The sequence below is a fragment of the Drosophila arizonae genome, chromosome X (genome assembly GCF_054131065.1).
Source record: "Drosophila arizonae isolate 15081-1271.41 chromosome X, UAZ_ARI_1.0, whole genome shotgun sequence".
In the NCBI taxonomy this organism is placed as follows: domain Eukaryota; kingdom Metazoa; phylum Arthropoda; class Insecta; order Diptera; family Drosophilidae; genus Drosophila; species Drosophila arizonae.
Window position 1 is genome coordinate 28,159 of NC_142927.1, and position 22,327 is coordinate 50,485.

Consider the following 22,327-nt stretch of genomic DNA (forward strand, 5'->3'; position numbering starts at 1 on the left):
TCAGCAACGCAACGAAGCTGCACAAACAGCAGCCCACCAGCCGCAACGACTACCTGTTTTCGAGGGTATTGCGCCAATGCCGCGGCCACTACCACCACCATCACCACTTGCTGCCTATAGGGTCGTATTTGGATCACATAGGGATCAGAGTTAAGTAATTACACTATTTAAACACAAATTAAACACTCAGTTACAATTTCAAAATTTTATTTTCGGCACATACATATATATGTGCACGGAACATATGTGACGGCGCTTGCGCCTTAAATGCACATTTTGTAATTAACTAAAAACTAACTTAAATATACGCCCTATTGGCTGTGCAGCCCACTTGGCTAAGTCTCCTTGCCGTAGTTGATGTGCTCTGCAAAGAAAAAATCAACATTAATAATCTTTGAATGTTTTTATTAACTTCTGCAAAATTCACTTACCTGCTAGTCAGCTCGCAATTAATGAAATTCGACTATTTCCAGCTTTGCGCCCCTCTGCACTTTGTATGGTAGCAGCTGTTTATATATAAAGATAATAATTAATTAATATTAATTGTTAACTTTATTAATATCACTTTTTCAATTGTTAATTTTTTATATTGCAAAACTCACCTGCTAGTCAGCTTGCAATTAATGCAATCCTGCTATATTCAGTATTGCGCCCGTCTGTATTCCGTATGACAGCAGCCACATATATATAAAAAGATAATAATTAATTAATATTAATTATTAATATCATTAATTTCAATTATTTACTTGTTATATTTAAACTTACCAATTAGCAGCATAAAATTTGCATTTAATGCAATTTCAATCAGCTGTTTTTGTTTTGTTTTGATTATGCACCCCGATAGGCACAACGCCAGGGGTGCATCGTCACTTACTCAATTGCACTTGCGATATATCGAATGAATGTTAATGAAATCAAAACTGCTAAAATGAATTGTTAAACTATTTTTAATTAATTATCTATATTAATTATCATTTACTTTTTGTAATTTAAGCTAATTTTAGCTTAGCCCGCATTGGAGAAAATGACCAGACTTTGTCTCGACTTTTCTCTATTATTCCAATTGGCCACTTCGGGCTATTTTCTCTGTGCATCTTGTAGATGCTTATAAATGAAAAAAATTGAATTATATTAATTAATGCCATCTATTACTATTGTTAAACTTATATCTTACTCATCTAATTAGTCTATTGTAAGCTACTCAAGCACTTTATTGTTATTTTGAATTATCTTTAATTGCTCTTTTATTAGTATTTTGTAACATTAAGCTGCACTGTTATTTTTGTGCACTTATGGCCATTTAAATTTATTCATTTAATGAAAAGTTTCGACAAATATAGTCCTTTTTAGATTTTAATTATCTCATAGGCGCTATTTATATTTATATAAAAATGCTATTGTGAAGTATTAAAGAAATAAAGAGTATCCCCGTACTATCTTCCCCTCGCCATGCAGCTGCTGGTCAGCTGATCATGTATGAGGTGTGAAGAAGCGGAGATCATTATTGTGTGTTCTCTGCAACATACCAACAGAAAAATCTACCGCTGTTGAAGTCCTCCAGTGACAATGGCTCTAATTCGCAAAATGTCTGGTGCAAGACAACAGCCGAGAAGGCCGAAACATTTGCTGCGAGTCTTGAGCAGCGTTTTCAGCCAATCGTGACTACGCCGCCCAGTGATCTGGCCGAGATCGAGGCTCAAGTTAGCCAGCCATCTTTGACTGCTTCAGTCTCATTTCGGCCAGTCACTGCGGCTGAGGTCATCAGTCACATCAGCACGCTAGAGAACAAAAAAGCGGCTGGATTGGATCAAATTGATAATCACACCATCAAAGCGCTGCCGATGAAGGCTATTCTGTATCTCGTCTTAATATGCAATAACTCTTTTAGACTGGGTCATTTCCCCTCTTGTTGGAAGTTAGCGATGGTGAAGATGGTGCATAAGCCTGGCAAGCCTACGCAACACGTCGCATCATACAGGCCAATAAGTCTGCTGTCTGGCCTCTCAAAGATACTCGAGTATCTTATTTTGAGCCGTATGCTGGAGCATGATACTCTTGTAAATGCGATTCCCAGCCACCAGTTTGGATTCCGCAAAGCGCACTCAGCTGAACAGCAATTGGGTCGAGTTACTCAATTTATTATTAAAGCGTTTGATGACCGCAAATACTGCTCTGCTGTCTATATGGATATCAAGGAAGCCTTTGATCGAGTGTGGCATACAGGCTTGAAATATAAGCTCAAGATGCTATTGCCGGATGCTCTCTACCGCATCCTCTGCTGCTATTTAGTTGATCGGACGTTTATTGTTGAGTGTCACGGTGGCTGTCGCTCAGGTATTAAGCAAATTCACGCTGGTGTGCCACAAGGTAGCTTGCTCGGGCCTATCTTGTACAATGTGTACACCAGCGATATACCGAGGCCAGCTTATCCGCGAGGGACTTTGATTGCCACTTATGCTGACGACGTCATCGTTCTTTCGGCAGACTTTCGTCAAGCAGATGCGCTTATTCAGCAGCAAGCTTATATGGATAGATTGGCTGAATGGGCGAGCAAGTGGTGCATTACAATTAATGCAAGCAAGACTATGCATATCATGCATACGCTTCGAGTTATAGCGCCATATCAGGCTATTCGTATTGGCAACGAAACTATTGAAAATGGCACCTCACATTCGTATTTGGGCGTTACTCTAGACACAAAACTACGATTCTCACAACATGTCACTACGGTCGTTACTAGGGTCAGGGCTAGGCTTAAAAAGATAGATTGGCTCATTAACAAAGATAGCAAATTGACGCTTAAGACAAAAGTTATTATTTATAGGCAGCTAGTTGCTCCACTTTGGCAATACTCGCTGCCTGTATGGGGTGCTCTGCTATCTGAGGCGCAATTCAGCCGCATTCGAGTCGTACACAACAAAGCTCTGAGAGCCATTTCTGGTGCTCAGTACTTTGTTTCGAACGCGCGCATCAGAGCTGATCTAGAAGTTTTATCTGCGGATGATATACTTCAACAATCTCTGCGCCAAATACTATGATCGACTCCGGGTCCATACCAACAACTTGGCCAAAAACATTGCCTACGACCCGTTCATCCCACAGCGGATAACATTGGCAAGATACACGAGTCTCGTAAGCATGCATTTGGCCAATGACATTGCTCTACGCACCCAGCGACAACTACAACGGGAAGCCGACTGAAATTGCTGAAAGTAGGGAGCGATTCCTTCGCCGACGTGAGGCTCAGCAACGCAACGAAGCTGCACAAACAGCAGCCCACCAGCCGCAACGACTACCTGTTTTCGAGGGTATTGCGCCAATGCCGCGGCCACTACCACCACCATCACCACTTGCTGCCTATAGGGTCGTATTTGGATCACATAGAGATCAAAGCTAATTTTAGCTTAAGCCCGTATTGGAGAAAATGACCAGACTTTGTCTCGACTTTTCTCTATTATTCCAATTGGCCACTTGGGGCTATTTTTCTCTGTGCATCTTGTAGATGCTTATAAATGAAAAAATTGAATTATATTAATTAATGCCATCTATTACTATTGTTAAACTTATATCTTACTCATCTAATTAGTCTATTGTAAGCTACTCAAGCACTTTATTGTTATTTTGAATTATCTTTAATTTGCTCTTTTTATTAGTATTTTGTAACATTAAGCTGCACTGTTATTTTTGTGCACTTATGGCCATTTAAATTTAATCATTTAATGAAAAGTTTCGACAAATATAGTCCTTTTTAGATTTTAATTATCTCATAGGCGCTATTTATATTTATATAAAAATGCTATTGTGAAGTATTAAATAAATAAAGAGTATCCCCGTACTCTTCCCCTCATCATGCAGCTGCAGGTCAGCTGTTCATGTACGAGAATGGGAAGAGGCGGAGATCACTAATGTGTGTTCTTTTTAGACATACGAACAGAAAAAAAGAAAAAACAGAAAAAGAGTTGTAATTTAAATCTATTTAAATCGGTGATTTTGCAATTGAATTTTGCAAATTAAATTGCTGCAATGCCTAGGGGCTATACTGCAGATGACGGTGACGAGGATATGGACGTGGAAGTCGAATTATTAATCGACTCGCAGCCATTAGCGCCTGCGCCCACGCCAGTAAAAGTGCCGGTGAAGAAAAGTGTGGTTACGGCACGACCAACAACTTCTCGAGCTGCGGCTCAGCAATTAAAGGCAAAACCTTCCACTTCTGCGGAATCTATGGTCGCTGAATATATTGCTGCAAAAAATGCAATGCAAAGTGCTACAAAGCCGCTCTCTAATGAAAGAGCAGCAAAGAGGACTGCGGAGAAAGGCGACAGCCCCAAGAAGAAGACTGCGCAGCTGGGCGCAGTTGATCTGGATGGCAGTGACGAAGACTGCCAGCAAATTGACGACTTAATACGGACCACCAGGACTGAGGACACGCAGCGAGAGGCAACTTGCCTCGCCAATAAAGCTTGCACAGCCGCAAAAGTGCAAGTTATGCCACCTAATGCTGCCACTGCAGCTGCTATTAGTGCTGCCGCCGTTACTGCTGCTGCCGCCGCCACTACAACTGGAGCCAGCCATGCGCAACCGAGTGCAAAGCCAGCGCCGCTATTTATCGCCAACGTGACGGATATTATGCCTCTGCTAATACGCCTGGATGACGCTATTGGCCAGGACAATTACTCCACCAAGCCTGCTGCTAACCACGGCATTCGTGTCCAGTGCAAGGACGTCGCCACGCACCGCAAATTGGTAAAGTACCTCGATGCTAATGCAATTGAAAATTACACATTTCAATTAAAGTGCGAGCGCGGCTATAGAGCTGTTATTCGGCATCTGCACTTCTCCACTCCGGATCACTATATCCGTGAGCAGTTGGCCAAATTAGGGCACGAAGTTCGCTTCTTAAGAGGCATTAAATCACGCTTCTCTAAAGAGCCGCTTGACCTCTTTGAGGTTGAGTTGGCCGTCAGCGCAAACAATGCAGATTTGCTGCAAATAACTGCCATTGGCAATCAGCGTGTCAAAATTGAGCGGCCGTACAAATCAAGCTGAAATTGCTCAATGCCATAGGTGCCAGAAATTTGGGCACACAAAAATTATTGCCGTCGCCCCTTCGCCTGCGTCAAGTGCGGCGCCAATCATGCTTCCACGGACTGTGGCAAGCAAAAAGGCGACCAAACTCCAGCAAAGTGTGCCAATTGCTCCGGCCCACATGCCGCGAGCTACAAAGGCTGCCCTTCTTATAAAGAAGCGTGCAAGAAGCGCGAAAATGAAAGTGCCAGCGCAACTAGCTAAAGTCATTAGCAACTTAGCCAAGCCAGCTGCCACTACTGCTGCTCAGAGCAGTCGAGCAAATATGCCAAACATGTCTAATATGCCAAATCTTTTACAGCAAGCCCCCCCTCAGTCACGACCGCAAACTGTTAGTGCAGGGCCCAGTTATTCGGCTGCTCTTCGGGCTGGCCTTCAATTTGCTCAGCCTGTCGGACCGGCAGCTATTAGCAGCAAACAGCGTCAGTCTAGGCAAAAAGCCACCAAAGTTAGCCAGCAACAACAACAACAGCAGCAACAACAACAACAGCAACAAGTTCGTTTGCCTAGGCAGGCAAGCGCGCAGCGGCCGCCGCAGCCAAAACGTAGCCGTAGTCTGAGTACGCGCCGTAGGCATCCGCAACCAATAGATGGGGGTGCGCATCCTGTTAGTGGGGGTGTTCATTTTCAACGTTTCGAGCAGCCAATGAATGCGAATGTGCCAAGTATGCCAGTGCAAGTTAGCTTTAGATTAGAGGCTAAAATAGACAAACTCATTGAGATGATGACCACCCTCACGGCCTGCCTGTTGGCCCAATTTGGTCCCAATGAGCGCTTAAATGTCTAACAATGTATCCACTTCCCCAAATGCCAGTAGACTGCAGCGCTGCACTGCAGCCTGCTGTATCTCAACGTGTCAACAACATGAACATATCTTTTTGGAATGCTGCCGGTGTCAAGAAAAAGCTTAATGAGCTCAATCTATATCTCGTCAAGCACGATATAGACATAATGCTAGTGTCTGAGACACATCTGACTGATAGCGATAGCATTGCTATTAATGGCTATATTGTTTATTTAGCAAATCACCCCTCAAACAGGCGCAGAGGAGGTGCAGCCTTTATAATTAAACAACATATATGTCATTACGCTATGCGCTTTACATCTAACCACTCGCATCAATCTGTCGAAGTTTCAGTCAGCCTGCAAAATGGCCGTCATATCAATATTGTCTCAATCTACTGCCCGCCTCAAGTCATCTGGTCTGGGCAAGATTTCAACAACCTGCTTTATCTCTTAGGTGACACTTTTATAGTCGGTGGTGACTGGAATGCGAAAAGTCAGTGGTGGGGCAACGCCAGATCTTGTCTCCGTGGCCGAATGCTAGTCAATAGTATTCTACAAGTGAATTGCAACATTCTGGCAACTGGGTCGCCCACCCATTTTCCGTTTAATTCGCGCCAAACTCCGTCTGCCATTGACTTTGCGCTATTTAAAGGTATCAGGCGAGATTTGCTGACCATCACTGACTCTTTCGAGCTCAGCTCTGATCATCTCCCGCTGCAAGTTCAGCTGGTTGAGAAGCCTGTCACTAGCAGAGCAAAAGGCCATCTACTTGATCTGAACGCTAACATCAACAAATTTCAGAGCTATCTAAACGACAAAATCTTGCTCAACACTGAGATCAACAGTGCTGACGATATTGATGATGCGGTCAATATTTTTGTAAAAAACATTGAAGATGCTGCAAACTATGCGAATGCACAGCACCCACGCACGATAAAGAGGACTAGATATCGCGTAAATAGACAGACTCTGCAACTTAATCGAGGCCCATAAGCAAGTCAAGCGCTATCTTACTCGAAGTCGCAATCCGATGCTTAAGATGCTCTGCAACAGGCTATCGAATCGCATACGCAAAGAGCTCATATATGCTAGGCAGAAGTATGAGGAAGAGCTATTTAGATCTATCGATCCAACTGATAGATATAGTATGCAGAAGCTCTGGCGGCTGACCAACGAGATCAAGCGGCAGCCTGCTCCAAATCTACCGCTGTTGAAGTCCTCCAGTGGCAATGGCTCTAATGCGCAAAATGTCTGGTGCAAGACAACAGCCGAGAAGGCCGAAACATTTGCTGCGAGTCTTGAGCAGCGTTTTCAGCCAATCGTGACTACGCCGCCCAGTGATCTGGCCGAGATCGAGGCTCAAGTTAGCCAGCCATCTTTGACTGCTTCAGTCTCATTTCGGCCAGTCACTGCGGCTGAGGTCATCAGTCACATCAGCACGCTAGAGAACAAAAAAGCGGCTGGATTGGACCAAATTGATAATCACACCATTAAAGCGCTGCCGATGAAGGCTATTCTGTATCTCGTCTTGATATGCAATAACTCTTTTAGACTGGGTCATTTCCCCTCTTGCTGGAAGTTAGCGATGGTGAAGATGGTGCATAAGCCTGGCAAGCCTACGCAACACGTCGCATCATACAGGCCAATAAGTCTGCTGTCTGGCCTCTCAAAGATACTCGAGTATCTTATTTTGAGCCGTATGCTGGAGCAAGATACTCTTGTAAATGCGATTCCCAGCCACCAGTTTGGATTCCGCAAAGCGCACTCAGCTGAACAGCAATTGGGTCGAGTCACCCAATACATTATTAAAGCGTTTGATGACCACAAATACTGCTCTGCTGTGTACATGGACATCAAAGAAGCCTTTGATCGAGTGTGGCATACAGGCTTGAAGTATAAGCTTAAGAGGCTACTTGCCGGATGCTCTCTATCGCATCCTCTGCTGCTATCTAGCAGATCGCACTTTCATTGTTGAGTGCCACGGTGGCTGTCGCTCAGGTATCAAACAGATTCACGCTGGTGTGCCACAAGGTAGCTTGCTCGGGCCAATCTTGTATAATATATACACCAGCGATATGCCAAGGCCAACTTGTCTGCATGGGATTCTTATAGCTACTTATGCTGATGACGTCATCGTTCTGTCGGCAGACTTTCGTCAAGCAGATGCGCTTAATCAGCAGCAAGCTTACATGGATAGATTGGCTGAATGGGCGAGCAAGTGGTGCATTACGATTAATGCAAACAAGACTATGCATATCATGCATACTCTTAGAGTTATAGCGCCATATCAGGCGATTCGCATTGGAAATGAAACTATTGAGAATGGCACCTCACATTCGTATTTGGGCGTTACTCTAGACACAAAACTACGCTTCTCACAACATGTCACTACGGTCGTTACTAGGGTCAGGGCTAGGCTTAAAAAGATAGATTGGCTCATCAATAAAGACAGTAAATTGACTCTAAGGACTAAAGTCATCATATACAAGCAGCTAGTTGCTCCACTTTGGCAATACTCGCTGCCTGTATGGGGTGCTTTGCTATCTGAGGCGCAATTCAGCCGCATTCGAGTCGTACACAACAAAGCTCTGAGAGCCATTTCTGGTGCTCAGTACTTTGTTTCGAACGCGCGCATCAGAGCTGATCTAGAAGTTTTATCTGCGGATGATATATTCAACAATCTCTGCGCCAAATACTATGATCGACTCCGGGTCCATACCAACAACTTGGCCAAAAACATTGCCTACGACCCGTTCATCCCACAGCGGATAACATTGGCAAGATACACGAGTCTCGTAAGCATGCATTTGGCCAATGACATTGCTCTACGCACCCAGCGACAACTACAACGGGAAGCCGATGAAATTGCTGAAAGTAGGGAGCGATTCCTTCGCCGACGTGAGGCTCAGCAACGCAACGAAGCTGCACAAACAGCAGCCCACCAGCCGCAACGACTACCTGTTTTCGAGGGTATTGCGCCAATGCCGCGGCCACTACCACCACCATCACCACTTGCTGCCTATAGGGTCGTATTTGGATCACATAGAGATCAAAGCTAATTTTAGCTTAAGCCCGTATTGGAGAAAATGACCAGACTTTGTCTCGACTTTTCTCTATTATTCCAATTGGCCACTTGGGGCTATTTTTCTCTGTGCATCTTGTAGATGCTTATAAATGAAAAAATTGAATTATATTAATTAATGCCATCTATTACTATTGTTAAACTTATATCTTACTCATCTAATTAGTCTATTGTAAGCTACTCAAGCACTTTATTGTTATTTTGAATTATCTTTAATTTGCTCTTTTTATTAGTATTTTGTAACATTAAGCTGCACTGTTATTTTTGTGCACTTATGGCCATTTAAATTTATTCATTTAATGAAAAGTTTCGACAAATATAGTCCTTTTTAGATTTTAATTATATCATAGGCGCTATTTATATTTATATAAAAATGCTATTGTGAAGTATTAAATAAATAAAGAGTATCCCCGTGCTCTTCCCCTCATCATGCAGCTGCAGGTCAGCTGTTCATGTACGAGAATGGGAAGAGGCGGAGATCACTAATGTGTGTTCTTTTTAGACATACGAACAGAAAAAAAAAAAAGTTGTAATTTAAATCTATTTAAATCGGTGTTTTTGCAATTAAATTTTGCAAATTAAATTGCTGCAATGCCTAGGGGCTATACTGCAGATGACGGTGACGAGGATATGGACGTGGAAGTCGAATTATTAATCGACTCGCAGCCACTAGCGCCTGCGCCCACGCCATTAAAAGTGCCGGTAAGAAAAGTGTGGTTACGGCACGACCAACAACTTCTCGAGCTGCGGCTCAGCAATTAAAGGCAAAACCTTCCACTTCTGCGGAATCAATGGTCGCTGAATATATTGCTGCAAAAAATGCAATGCAAAGTGCTACAAAGCCGCTCTCTAGTGAGAGAGCAGCAAAGAGGACTGCTGAGAAAGGCGACAGCCCCAAGAAGAAGACTGCGCAGCTGGGCGCAGTTGATCTGGATGGCAGTGACGAGGACTGCCAGCAAATTGACGACTATATACGGACCGCCAGGACTGAGGACACGCATCGAGAGGCAACTTGCCTCGCCAATAAAGTTTGCACAGCCGCAAAAGTGCAAGTTATGCCACCTAATGCTGCCGCTGCAGCTGCTATTAGTGCTGCCGCCGTTACTGCTGCTGCCGCCGCCACTACAACTGGAGCCAGCCATGCGCAACCGAGTGCAAAGCCAGCGCCGCTATTTATCGCCAACGTGACGGATATTATGCCTCTGCTATTACGCCTGGATGACGCTATTGGCCAGGACAATTACTCCACCAAGCCTGCTGCTAACCACGGCATTCGTGTCCAGTGCAAGGACGTCGCCACGCACCGCAAGTTGGTAAGATATCTCGACGCAAATTCAATTGAAAATTACACATTTCAATTGAAATGCGAGCGCGGCTATAGAGCTGTTATTCGGCATCTGCATTTCTCCACTCCGGATCACTATATCCGTGAGCAGTTGGCCAAATTAGGGCACGAAGTTCGCTTCTTAAGAGGCATTAAATCACGCTTCTCTAAAGAGCCGCTTGACCTCTTTGAGGTTGAGTTGGCCGTCAGCGCAAACAACGCAGAATTGCTGCAAATTACTGCCATTGGCAATCAGCGTGTCAAAATTGAGCGGCCGTACAAATCAAGCGAAATTGCTCAATGCCATAGGTGCCAGAAATTTCGGGCACACAAAAATTATTGCCGTCGCCCCTTCGCCTGCGTCAAGTGCGGCGCCAATCATGCTTCCACGGACTGTGGCAAGCAAAAAGGCGACCAAACTCCAGCAAAGTGTGCCAATTGCTCCGGCCCACATGCCGCGAGCTACAAAGGCTGCCCTTCTTATAAAGAAGCGTGCAAGAAGCGCGAAAATGAAAGTGCCACGCAACTAGCTAAAGTCATTAGCAATTTAGCCAAGCCAGCTGCCACTACTGCTGCTCAGAGCAGTCGAGCAAATATGCCAAACATTGTCTAATATGCCAAATCTTTTACAGCAAGCCCCCCCTCAGTCACGACCGCAAACTGTTAGTGCAGGGCCCAGTTATTCGGCTGCTCTTCGGGCGGGCCTTCAATTTGCTCAGCCTGTCGGACCGGCAGCTATTAGCAGCAAACAGCGTCAGTCTAGGCAAAAAGCCACCAAAGTTAGCCAGCAACAACAACAACAGCAGCAACAACAACAACAGCAACAAGTTCGTTTGCCTAGGCAGGCAAGCGCGCAGCGGCCGCCGCAGCCAAAACGTAGCCGTAGTCTGAGTACGCGCCGTAGGCATCCGCAACCAATAGATGGGGGTGCGCATCCTGTTAGTGGGGGTGTTCATTTTCAACGTTTCGAGCAGCCAATGAATGCGAATGTGCCAAGTATGCCAGTGCAAGTTAGCTTTAGATTAGAGGCTAAAATAGACAAACTCATTGAGATGATGACCACCCTCACGGCCTGCCTGTTGGCCCAATTTGGTCCCAATGAGCGCTTAAATGTCTAACAATGTATCCACTTCCCCAAATGCCAGTAGACGCAGCGCTGCACTGCAGCCTGCTGTATCTCAACGTGTCAACAACATGAACATATCTTTTTGGAATGCTGCCGGTGTCAAGAAAAAGCTTAATGAGCTCAATCTATATCTCGTCAAGCACGATATAGACATAATGCTAGTGTCTGAGACGCATCTGACTGATAGCGATAGCATTGCTATTAATGGCTATATTGTTTATTTAGCAAATCACCCCTCAAACAGGCGCAGAGGAGGTGCAGCCTTTATAATTAAACAACATATATGTCATTATGCTATGCGCTTTACATCTAACGACTCGCATCAATCTGTCGAAGTTTCAGTCAGCCTGCAAAATGGCCGTCACATTAATATTGTCTCAATCTACTGCCCGCCGCAAGTCATCTGGTCTGGGCAAGATTTCAACAACCTGCTATCTTCTCTGGGTGACACTTTTATAGTCGGTGGTGACTGGAATGCGAAAAGTCAGTGGTGGGGCAACGCCAGATCTTGTCTCCGTGGCCGAATGCTAGTCAATAGTATTCTACAAGTGAATTGCAACATTCTGGCAACTGGGTCGCCCACCCATTTTCCGTTTAATTCGCGCCAAACTCCGTCTGCCATTGACTTTGCGCTATTTAAAGGCATCAGGCGAGATTTGCTGACCATCACTGACTCTTTCGAGCTCAGCTCTGATCATCTCCCGCTGCAAGTTCAGCTGGTTGAGAAGCCTGTCACCAGCAGAGCAAAAGGCCACCTGCTTGATTTGAATGCCAACGTCAACAAATTTCAGAGCTATCTAAATGAAAAATCTTGCTCAACACTGAGATCAGCAGTGCTGATGATGTTGATGATGCGGTCAATATTTTTGTCAAAAATATTGAAGATGCTGCAAACTATGCGAATGCACAGAACCCACGCAAGATAACGAGGACTAGATTTCGTGTAGATAGACAGACTCTGCAACTTATCGAAGCCCATAAGCAAGTCAAGCGCTATCTCGCTCGAAATCGCAATCCGATGCTTAAGATGCTCTGCAACAGGCTGTCGAATCGCATACGCAAAGAGCTCATATATGCTAGGCAGAAGTATGAGGAAGAGCTATTTAGATCTATCGATCCAACTGATAGATATAGTATGCAGAAGCTCTGGCGGCTGACCAACGAGATCAAGCGGCAGCCTGCTCCAAATCTACCGCTGTTGAAGTCCTCCAGTGGCAATGGCTCTAATGCGCAAAATGTCTGGTGCAAGACAACAGCCGAGAAGGCCGAAACATTTGCTGCGAGTCTTGAGCAGCGTTTTCAGCCAATCGTGACTACGCCGCCCAGTGATCTGGCCGAGATCGAGGCTCAAGTTAGCCAGCCATCTTTGACTGCTTCAGTCTCATTTCGGCCAGTCACTGCGGCTGAGGTCATCAGTCACATCAGCACGCTAGAGAACAAAAAAGCGGCTGGATTGGATCAAATTGATAATCACACCATTAAAGCGCTGCCGATGAAGGCTATTCTGTATCTCGTCTTGATATGCAATAACTCTTTTAGACTGGGTCATTTCCCCTCTTGCTGGAAGTTAGCGATGGTGAAGATGGTGCATAAGCCTGGCAAGCCTACGCAACACGTCGCATCATACAGGCCAATAAGTCTGCTGTCTGGCCTCTCAAAGATACTCGAGTATCTTATTTTGAGCCGTATGCTGGAGCAAGATACTCTTGTAAATGCGATTCCCAGCCACCAGTTTGGATTCCGCAAAGCGCACTCAGCTGAACAGCAATTGGGTCGAGTCACCCAATTTATTATTAAAGCGTTTGATGACCACAAATACTGCTCTGCTGTGTACATGGATATCAAAGAAGCCTTTGATCGAGTGTGGCATACAGGCTTGAAGTATAAGCTCAAGATGCTATTGCCGGATGCTCTCTACCGCATCCTCTGCTGCTATCTAGCAGATCGCACTTTATTGTTGAGTGTCACGGTGGCTGTCGCTCAGGTATTAAGCAAATTCACGCTGGTGTGCCACAAGGTAGCTTGCTCGGGCCTATCTTGTACAATGTGTACACCAGCGATATACCGAGGCCAGCTTATCCGCGAGGGACTTTGATTGCCACTTATGCTGACGACGTCATCGTTCTTTCGGCAGACTTTCGTCAAGCAGATGCGCTTAATCAGCAGCAAGCTTATATGGATAGATTGGCTGAATGGGCGAGCAAGTGGTGCATTACAATTAATGCAAGCAAGACTATGCATATCATGCATACGCTTCGAGTTATAGCGCCATATCAGGCTATTCGTATTGGCAACGAAACTATTGAAAATGGCACCTCACATTCGTATTTGGGCGTTACTCTAGACACAAAACTACGATTCTCACAACATGTCACTACGGTCGTTACTAGGGTCAGGGCTAGGCTTAAAAAGATAGATTGGCTCATTAACAAAGATAGCAAATTGACGCTTAAGGACTAAAGTCATTATTATAAGGCAGCTAGTTGCTCCACTTTGGCAATACTCGCTGCCTGTATGGGGTGCTCTGCTATCTGAGGCGCAATTCAGCCGCATTCGAGTCGTACACAACAAAGCTCTGAGAGCCATTTCTGGTGCTCAGTACTTTGTTTCGAACGCGCGCATCAGAGCTGATCTAGGAAGTTTTATCTGCGGATGATATATTCAACAATCTCTGCGCCAAATACTATGATCGACTCCGGGTCCATACCAACAACTTGGCCAAAAACATTGCCTACGACCCGTTCATCCCACAGCGGATAACATTGGCAAGATACACGAGTCTCGTAAGCATGCATTTGGCCAATGACATTGCTCTACGCACCCAGCGACAACTACAACGGGAAGCCGACGAAATTGCTGAAAGTAGGGAGCGATTCCTTCGCCGACGTGAGGCTCAGCAACGCAACGAAGCTGCACAAACAGCAGCCCACCAGCCGCAACGACTACCTGTTTTCGAGGGTATTGCGCCAATGCCGCGGCCACTACCACCACCATCACCACTTGCTGCCTATAGGGTCGTATTTGGATCACATAGAGATCAAAGCTAATTTTAGCTTAAGCCCGTATTGGAGAAAATGACCAGACTTTGTCTCGACTTTTCTCTATTATTCCAATTGGCCACTTGGGGCTATTTTTCTCTGTGCATCTTGTAGATGCTTATAAATGAAAAAATTGAATTATATTAATTAATGCTATCTATTACTATTGTTAAACTTTATCTTACTCATCTAATTAGTCTATTGTAAGCTACTCAAGCACTTTATTGTTATTTTGAATTATCTTTAATTTGCTCTTTTTATTAGTATTTTGTAACATTAAGCTGCACTGTTATTTTTGTGCACTTATGGCCATTTAAATTTAATCATTTAATGAAAAGTTTCGACAAATATAGTCCTTTTTAGATTTTAATTATCTCATAGGCGCTATTTATATTTATATAAAAATGCTATTGTGAAGTATTAAATAAATAAAGAGTATCCCCGTACTCTTCCCCTCATCATGCAGCTGCAGGTCAGCTGTTCATGTACGAGAATGGGAAGAGGCGGAGATCACTAATGTGTGTTCTTTTTAGACATACGAACAGAAAAAGCAATGCAAAGTGCTACAAAGCCGCTCTCTAGTGAAAGAGCAGCAAAGAGGACTGCGGAGAAAGGCGACAGCCCCAAGAAGAAGACTGCGCAGCTGGGCGCAGTTGATCTGGATGGCAGTGACGAAGACTGCCTGCAAATTGACGACTTAATACGGACCACCAGGACTGAGGACACGCAGCGAGAGGCAACTTGCCTCGCCAATAAAGTTTGCACAGCCGCAAAAGTGCAAGTTATGCCACCTAATGCTGCCACTGCAGCTGCTATTAGTGCTGCCGCCGTTACTGCTGCTGCCGCCGCCACTACAACTGGAGCCAGCCATGCGCAACCGAGTGCAAAGCCAGCGCCGCTATTTATCGCCAACGTGACGGATATTATGCCTCTGCTAATTACGCCTGGATGACGCTATTGGCCAGGACAATTACTCCACCAAGCCTGCTGCTAACCACGGCATTCGTGTCCAGTGCAAGGACGTCGCCACGCACCGCAAGTTGGTAAGATATCCTCGACTGCTAAATTCAATTGAAAATTACACATTTCAATTAAATGCGAGCGCGGCTATAGAGCTGTTATTCGGCATCTGCACTTCTCCACTCCGGATCACTATATCCGTGAGCAGTTGGCCAAATTAGGGCACGAAGTTCGCTTCTTAAGAGGCATTAAATCACGCTTCTCTAAAGAGCCGCTTGACCTCTTTGAGGTTGAGTTGGCCGTCAGCGCAAACAACGCAGAATTGCTGCAAATTACTGCCATTGGCAATCAGCGCTGTCAAAATTGAGCGGCCGTATAAAATCCAGCGAAATTGCTCAATGCCATAGGTGCCAGAAATTTCGGGCACACAAAAATTATTGCCGTCGCCCCTTTGCCTGCGTCAAGTGCGGCGCCAATCATGCTTCCACGGACTGTGGCAAGCAAAAAGGCGACCAAACTCCAGCAAAGTGTGCCAATTGCTCCGGCCCACATGCCGCGAGCTACAAAGGCTGCCCTTCTTATAAAGAAGCGTGCAAGAAGCGCGAAAATGAAAGTGCCACGCAACTAGCTAAAGTCATTAGCAACTTAGCCAAGCCAGCTGCCACTACTGCTGCTCAGAGCAGTCGAGCAAATATGCCAAACATGTCTAATATGCCAAATCTTTTACAGCAAGCCCCCCCTCAGTCACGACCGCAAACTGTTAGTGCAGGGCCCAGTTATTCGGCTGCTCTTCGGGCTGGCCTTCAATTTGCTCAGCCTGTCGGACCGGCAGCTATTAGCAGCAAACAGCGTCAGTCTAGGCAAAAAGCCACCAAAGTTAGCCAGCAACAACAACAACAGCAGCAACAACAACAACAGCAACAAGTTCGTTTGCCTAGGCAGGCAAGCGCGCAGCGGCCGCCGCAGCCAAAACGTAGCCGTAGTCTGAGTACGCGCCGTAGGCATCCGCAACCAATAGATGGGGGTGCGCATCCTGTTAGTGGGGGTGTTCATTTTCAACGTTTCGAGCAGCCAATGAATGCGAATGTGCCAAGTATGCCAGTGCAAGTTAGCTTAGATTAGAGGCTAAATAGACAAACTCATTGAGATGATGACCACCCTCACGGCCTGCCTGTTGGCCCAATTTGGTCCCAATGAGCGCTTAAATGTCTAACAATGTATCCACTTCCCCAAATGCCAGTAGACGCAGCGCTGCACTGCAGCCTGCTGTATCTCAACGTGTCAACAACATGAACATATCTTTTTGGAATGCTGCCGGTGTCAAGAAAAAGCTTAATGAGCTCAATCTATATCTCGTCAAGCACGATATAGACATAATGCTAGTGTCTGAGACGCATCTGACTGATAGCGATAGCATTGCTATTAATGGCTATATTGTTTATTTAGCAAATCACCCCTCAAACAGGCGCAGAGGAGGTGCAGCCTTTATAATTAAACAACATATATGTCATTATGCTATGCGCTTTACATCTAACGACTCGCATCAATCTGTCGAAGTTTCAGTCAGCCTGCAAAATGGCCGTCATATCAATATTGTCTCAATCTACTGCCCGCCTCAAGTCATCTGGTCTGGGCAAGATTTCAACAACCTGCTATCTTCTCTGGGTGACACTTTTATAGTCGGTGGTGACTGGAATGCGAAAAGTCAGTGGTGGGGCAACGCCAGATCTTGTCTCCGTGGCCGAATGCTAGTCAATAGTATTCTACAAGTGAATTGCAACATTCTGGCAACTGGGTCGCCCACCCATTTTCCGTTTAATTCGCGCCAAACTCCGTCTGCCATTGACTTTGCGCTATTTAAAGGTATCAGGCGAGATTTGCTGACCATCACTGACTCTTTCGAGCTCAGCTCTGATCATCTCCCGCTGCAAGTTCAGCTGGTTGAGAAGCCTGTCACCAGCAGAGCAAAAGGCCATCTACTTGATCTGAACGCTAACATCAACAAATTTCAGAGCTATCTAAACTGACAAAATCTTGCTCAACACTGAGATCAACAGTGCTGACGATATTGATGATGCGGTCAATATTTTTGTAAAAAACATTGAAGATGCTGCAAACTATGCGAATGCACAGAACCCACGCACGATAAAGAGGACTAGATATCGCGTAAATAGACAGACTCTGCAACTTATCGAGGCCCATAAGCAAGTCAAGCGCTATCTGACTCGAAGTCGCAATCCGATGCTTAAGATGCTCTGCAACAGGCTAGTCGAATCGCATACGCAAAGAGCTCATATATGCTAGGCAGAAGTATGAGGAAGAGCTATTTAGATCTATCGATCCAACTGATAGATATAGTATGCAGAAGCTCTGGCGGCTGACCAACGAGATCAAGCGGCAGCCTGCTCCAAATCTACCGCTGTTGAAGTCCTCCAGTGGCAATGGCTCTAATGCGCAAAATGTCTGGTGCAAGACAACAGCCGAGAAGGCCGAAACATTTGCTGCAAGTCTTGAGCAGCGTTTTCAGCCAATCGTGACTACGCCGCCCAGTGATCTGGCCGAGATCGAGGCTCAAGTTAGCCAGCCATCTTTGACTGCTTCAGTCTCATTTCGGCCAGTCACTGCGGCTGAGGTCATCAGTCACATCAGCACGCTAGAGAACAAAAAAGCGGCTGGATTGGATCAAATTGATAATCACACCATTAAAGCGCTGCCGATGAAGGCTATTCTGTATCTCGTCTTGATATGCAATAACTCTTTTAGACTGGGTCATTTCCCCTCTTGCTGGAAGTTAGCGATGGTGAAGATGGTGCATAAGCCTGGCAAGCCTACGCAACACGTCGCATCATACAGGCCAATAAGTCTGCTGTCTGGCCTCTCAAAGATACTCGAGTATCTTATTTTGAGCCGTATGCTGGAGCAAGATACTCTTGTAAATGCGATTCCCAATCCATCAATTTGGATTCCGCAAGGCGCATTCAGCTGAACAGCAATTGGGTCGAGTCACCCAATTTATTATTAAAGCGTTTGATGACCAGCAAATACTGCTCTGCTGTGTACATGGATATCAAGAAGCCTTTGATCGAGTGTGGCATACAGGCTTGAAGTATAAGCTCAAGATGCTATTGCCGGATGCTCTCTACCGCATCCTCTGCTGCTATCTAGCATGATCGCACGTTTATTGTTGAGTGTCACGGTGGCTGTCGCTCAGGTATTAAGCAAATTCACGCTGGTGTGCCACAAGGTAGCTTGCTCGGGCCTATCTTGTATAATATATACACCAGCGATATACCAAGGCCAACTTCGCCTACGTGGGATCTTGATTGCCACTTATGCTGACGACGTCATCGTTCTTTCGGCAGACTTTCGTCAAGCAGATGCGCTCAGTCAGCAGCAAGCTTATATGGATAGATTGGCTGAATGGGCGAGCAAGTGGTGCATTACAATTAATGCAAACAAGACTATGCATATCATGCATACGCTTCGAGTTATAGCGCCATATCAGGCTATTCGTATTGGCAACGAAACTATTGAAAATGGCACCTCACATTCGTATTTGGGCGTTACTCTAGACACAAAACTACGATTCTCACAACATGTCACTACGGTCGTTACTAGGGTCAGGGCTAGGCTTAAAAAGATAGATTGGCTCATCAATAAAGACAGTAAATTGACTCTAAGGACTAAAGTCATCATATACAAGCAGCTAGTTGCTCCACTTTGGCAATACTCGCTGCCTGTATGGGGTGCTTTGCTATCTGAGGCGCAATTCAGCCGCATTCGAGTCGTACACAACAAAGCTCTGAGAGCCATTTCTGGTGCTCAGTACTTTGTTTCGAACGCGCGCATCAGAGCTGATCTAGAAGTTTTATCTGCGGATGATATACTCAACAATCTCTGCGCCAAATACTATGATCGACTCCGGGTCCATACCAACAACTTGGCCAAAAACATTGCCTACGACCCGTTCATCCCACAGCGGATAACATTGGCAAGATACACGAGTCTCGTAAGCATGCATTTGGCCAATGACATTGCTCTACGCACCCAGCGACAACTACAACGGGAAGCCGACGAAATTGCTGAAAGTAGGGAGCGATTCCTTCGCCGACGTGAGGCTCAGCAACGCAACGAAGCTGCACAAACAGCAGCCCACCAGCCGCAACGACTACCTGTTTTCGAGGGTATTGCGCCAATGCCGCGGCCACTACCACCACCATCACCACTTGCTGCCTATAGGGTCGTATTTGGATCACATAGAGATCAAAGCTAATTTTAGCTTAAGCCCGTATTGGAGAAAATGACCAGACTTTGTCTCGACTTTTCTCTATTATTCCAATTGGCCACTTGGGGCTATTTTTCTCTGTGCATCTTGTAGATGCTTATAATGAAAAAATTGAATTATATTAATTAATGCCATCTATTACTATTGTTAAACTTAATCTTACTTATCTATTAGTCGTTAATTAAGCTACTCAAGCACTTTATTGTTAATTTGTATTATCTTTAATTGCTCTTTTATAAGTATTTTGTAACATTAAGCTGCACTGTTATTTTTGTGCACTTATGGCTATTTGAATTGAATCATTCTATGATAAGTTTCGACTAATATAGTCCTTTATAGATTTTAATTATCTCATAGGCGCTATTTATATTCATAAGAAATGCTATTGTGAAGTATCAATTGAAATAAAAAGTATCTCCGTACTATCTTCCCCTCGCCATGCAGCTGCTGGTCAGCTGATCATGTATGAGATGGGAAGAAGCGGAGATCATTAATGTGTGTTCTTCATAGACATACGAACAGAAAAAAAAAAAATTAAATCTATTTAAATCGGGTTTTTTGCAACTAAATTTTGCAAATTAAATTGCTGCAATGCCTAGGGGCTATACTGCAGATGACGGTGACGAGGATATGGACGTGGAAGTCGAATTATTAATCGACTCGCAGCCACTAGCGCCTGCGCCCACGCCATTAAAAGTGCCGGTGAAGAAAAGTGTGGTTACGGCACGACCAACAACTTCTCGAGCTGCGGCTCAGCAATTAAAGGCAAAACCATCCACTTCTGCGGAATCTATGGTCGCCGAATATCTTGCTGCAAAAAATGCAATTCAAAGTGCTACAAAGCCGCTCTCTAGTGAGAGAGCAGCAAAGAGGACTGCTGAGAAAGGCGACAGCCCCAAGAAGAAGACTGCGCAGCTGGGCGCAGTTGATCTGGATGGCAGTGACGAGGACTGCCAGCAAATTGACGACTTAATACGGACCACCAGGACTGAGGACACGCAGCGAGAGGCTACTGGCCTCGTTAATAAAGCTCGCACAGCTGCAAAAGTGCAAGCTATGCCACCTAATGCTGCCGCTGCAGCTGCTATTAGTGCTGCCGCCGTTACTGCTGCTGCCGCCGCCACTACAACTGGAGCCAGCCATGCGCAACTCAACGCGAAGCCAGCGCCGCTATTTCTTGCCAACGTGACGGATATTATGCCTCTGCTAATACGCCTGGATGACGCTATTGGACAGGACAATTACTCCACCAAGCCTGCTGCTAACCACGGCATTCGTGTCCAGTGCAAGGACGTCGCCACGCACCGCAAATTGGTAAAGTACCTCGATGCTAATGCAATTGAAAATTACACTTTTCAATTAAAGTGCGAGCGCGGCTATAGAGCCATTATTCGGCACTTGCATTTCTCCACTCCGGATCACTATATTCGTGAGCAGTTGGCCAAGTTAGGGCACGAAGTCCGCTTTTTAAGAGGCATTAAGTCTCGATTTACAAAAGAGCCTCTCGATCTCTTTGAGGTTGAGTTGGCCGTCAGCGCAAACAACGCAGAATTGCTGCAAATCACGGCCATTGGCAACCAGCGTGTCAAAATTGAGCGGCCGTATAAAACTAATGAAATTGCTCAATGCCATAGGTGCCAAAAATTCGGGCACACAAAGAATTATTGCCGTCGCCCCTTTGCCTGCGTCAAGTGCGGCGCCAATCATGCTTCCACGGACTGTGGCAAGCAAAAAGGCGACCAAACTCCAGCAAAGTGTGCCAATTGCTCCGGCCCACATGCCGCGAGCTACAAAGGCTGCCCTTCTTATAAAGAAGCGTGCAAGAAGCGCGAAAATGAAAGTGCCACGCAACTAGCTAAAGTCATTAGCAACTTAGCCAAGCCAGCTGCCACTACTGCTGCTCAGAGCAAGTCGAGCAAATATGCCAAACATGTCTAATATGCCAAATCTTTTACAGCAAGCCCCCCCTCAGTCACGACCGCAAACTGTTAGTGCAGGGCCCAGTTATTCGGCTGCTCTTCGGGCTGGCCTTCAATTTGCTCAGCCTGTCGGACCGGCAGCTATTAGCAGCAAACAGCGTCAGTCTAGGCAAAAAGCCACCAAAGTTAGCCAGCAACAACAACAGCAGCAGCAACAAGTCCGTTTGCCTAGGCAGGCAAGCGCGCAGCGGCCGCCGCAGCCAAAACGTAGCCGTAGTCTGAGTACGCGCCGTAGGCATCCGCAACCAATAGATGGGGGTGCGCATCCTGTTAGTGGGGGTGTTCATTTTCAACGTTTCGAGCAGCCAATGAATGCGAATGTGCCAAGCATGCCAGTGCAAGTTAGCTCTAGATTAGAGGCTAAATTAGACAAACTCATTGAGATGATGACCACCTCACTTGCCTGCCTTGATGGCCCAAGTTGGTCCCAATGAGCGCTTAAATGTCTAGTAATGTATCCACTTCCCCAAATGCCAGTAGACGCAGCGCTGCACTGCAGCATGCTGTATCTCAACGTGTCAACAACATCAAGATATCTTTTTGGAATGCTGCCGGTGTCAAGAAAAAGCTTAATGAGCTCAATCTATATCTCGTCAAGCACGATATAGACATAATGCTAGTGTCTGAGACGCATCTGACTGATAGCGATAGCATTGCTA

General features: G+C 45.5%; 2 protein-coding genes and 1 long non-coding RNA gene across 3 annotated transcripts; 2 read left to right on the forward strand and 1 right to left on the reverse strand.

Annotated features, from left to right (window-relative positions):
- Positions 1-190: 190 nt before the first annotated feature.
- Positions 191-1,000, reverse strand: LOC149267759 (uncharacterized). Its single transcript, XR_016271052.1, has 4 exons — positions 766-1,000; positions 603-656; positions 432-506; positions 191-364 (listed from the first exon to the last, which is right to left on the reverse strand). It is a non-coding gene; the product is annotated as an uncharacterized LOC149267759 (long non-coding RNA).
- A 2,306-nt stretch (positions 1,001-3,306) lies between these two features.
- LOC149267760 (uncharacterized) lies at positions 3,307-5,901 on the forward strand. The gene is made up of 2 exons (XM_089473681.1): positions 3,307-4,746; positions 5,390-5,901. The coding sequence occupies exons 1-2, from the start codon at positions 4,024-4,026 to the stop codon at positions 5,873-5,875; spliced, it is 1,209 nt and encodes a 402-aa protein (XP_089329807.1). The 5' UTR covers positions 3,307-4,023; the 3' UTR covers positions 5,876-5,901.
- A 1,901-nt stretch (positions 5,902-7,802) lies between these two features.
- Positions 7,803-13,155, forward strand: LOC149267761 (uncharacterized). Its single transcript, XM_089473682.1, has 2 exons — positions 7,803-10,269; positions 10,913-13,155. The coding sequence occupies exons 1-2, from the start codon at positions 9,748-9,750 to the stop codon at positions 11,396-11,398; spliced, it is 1,008 nt and encodes a 335-aa protein (XP_089329808.1). The 5' UTR covers positions 7,803-9,747; the 3' UTR covers positions 11,399-13,155.
- The last annotated feature ends 9,172 nt before the right edge of the window (positions 13,156-22,327 follow it).

What these genes read in the sequence shown, in the direction of transcription:
- LOC149267760 (XM_089473681.1), top strand. Translation starts at nt 4,024, where the DNA reads ATGCCTAGGGGCTATACTGCAGATGACGGTGACGAGGATATGGACGTG. An exon ending in TCGCCACGCACCGCAAATTG is followed by an intron (nt 4,747 to 5,389) that starts GTAAAGTACCTC and finishes AATCTTTTACAG; the next exon opens with CAAGCCCCCCCTCAGTCACG.
- LOC149267761 (XM_089473682.1), top strand. Translation starts at nt 9,748, where the DNA reads ATGGTCGCTGAATATATTGCTGCAAAAAATGCAATGCAAAGTGCTACA. An exon ending in TCGCCACGCACCGCAAGTTG is followed by an intron (nt 10,270 to 10,912) that starts GTAAGATATCTC and finishes AATCTTTTACAG; the next exon opens with CAAGCCCCCCCTCAGTCACG.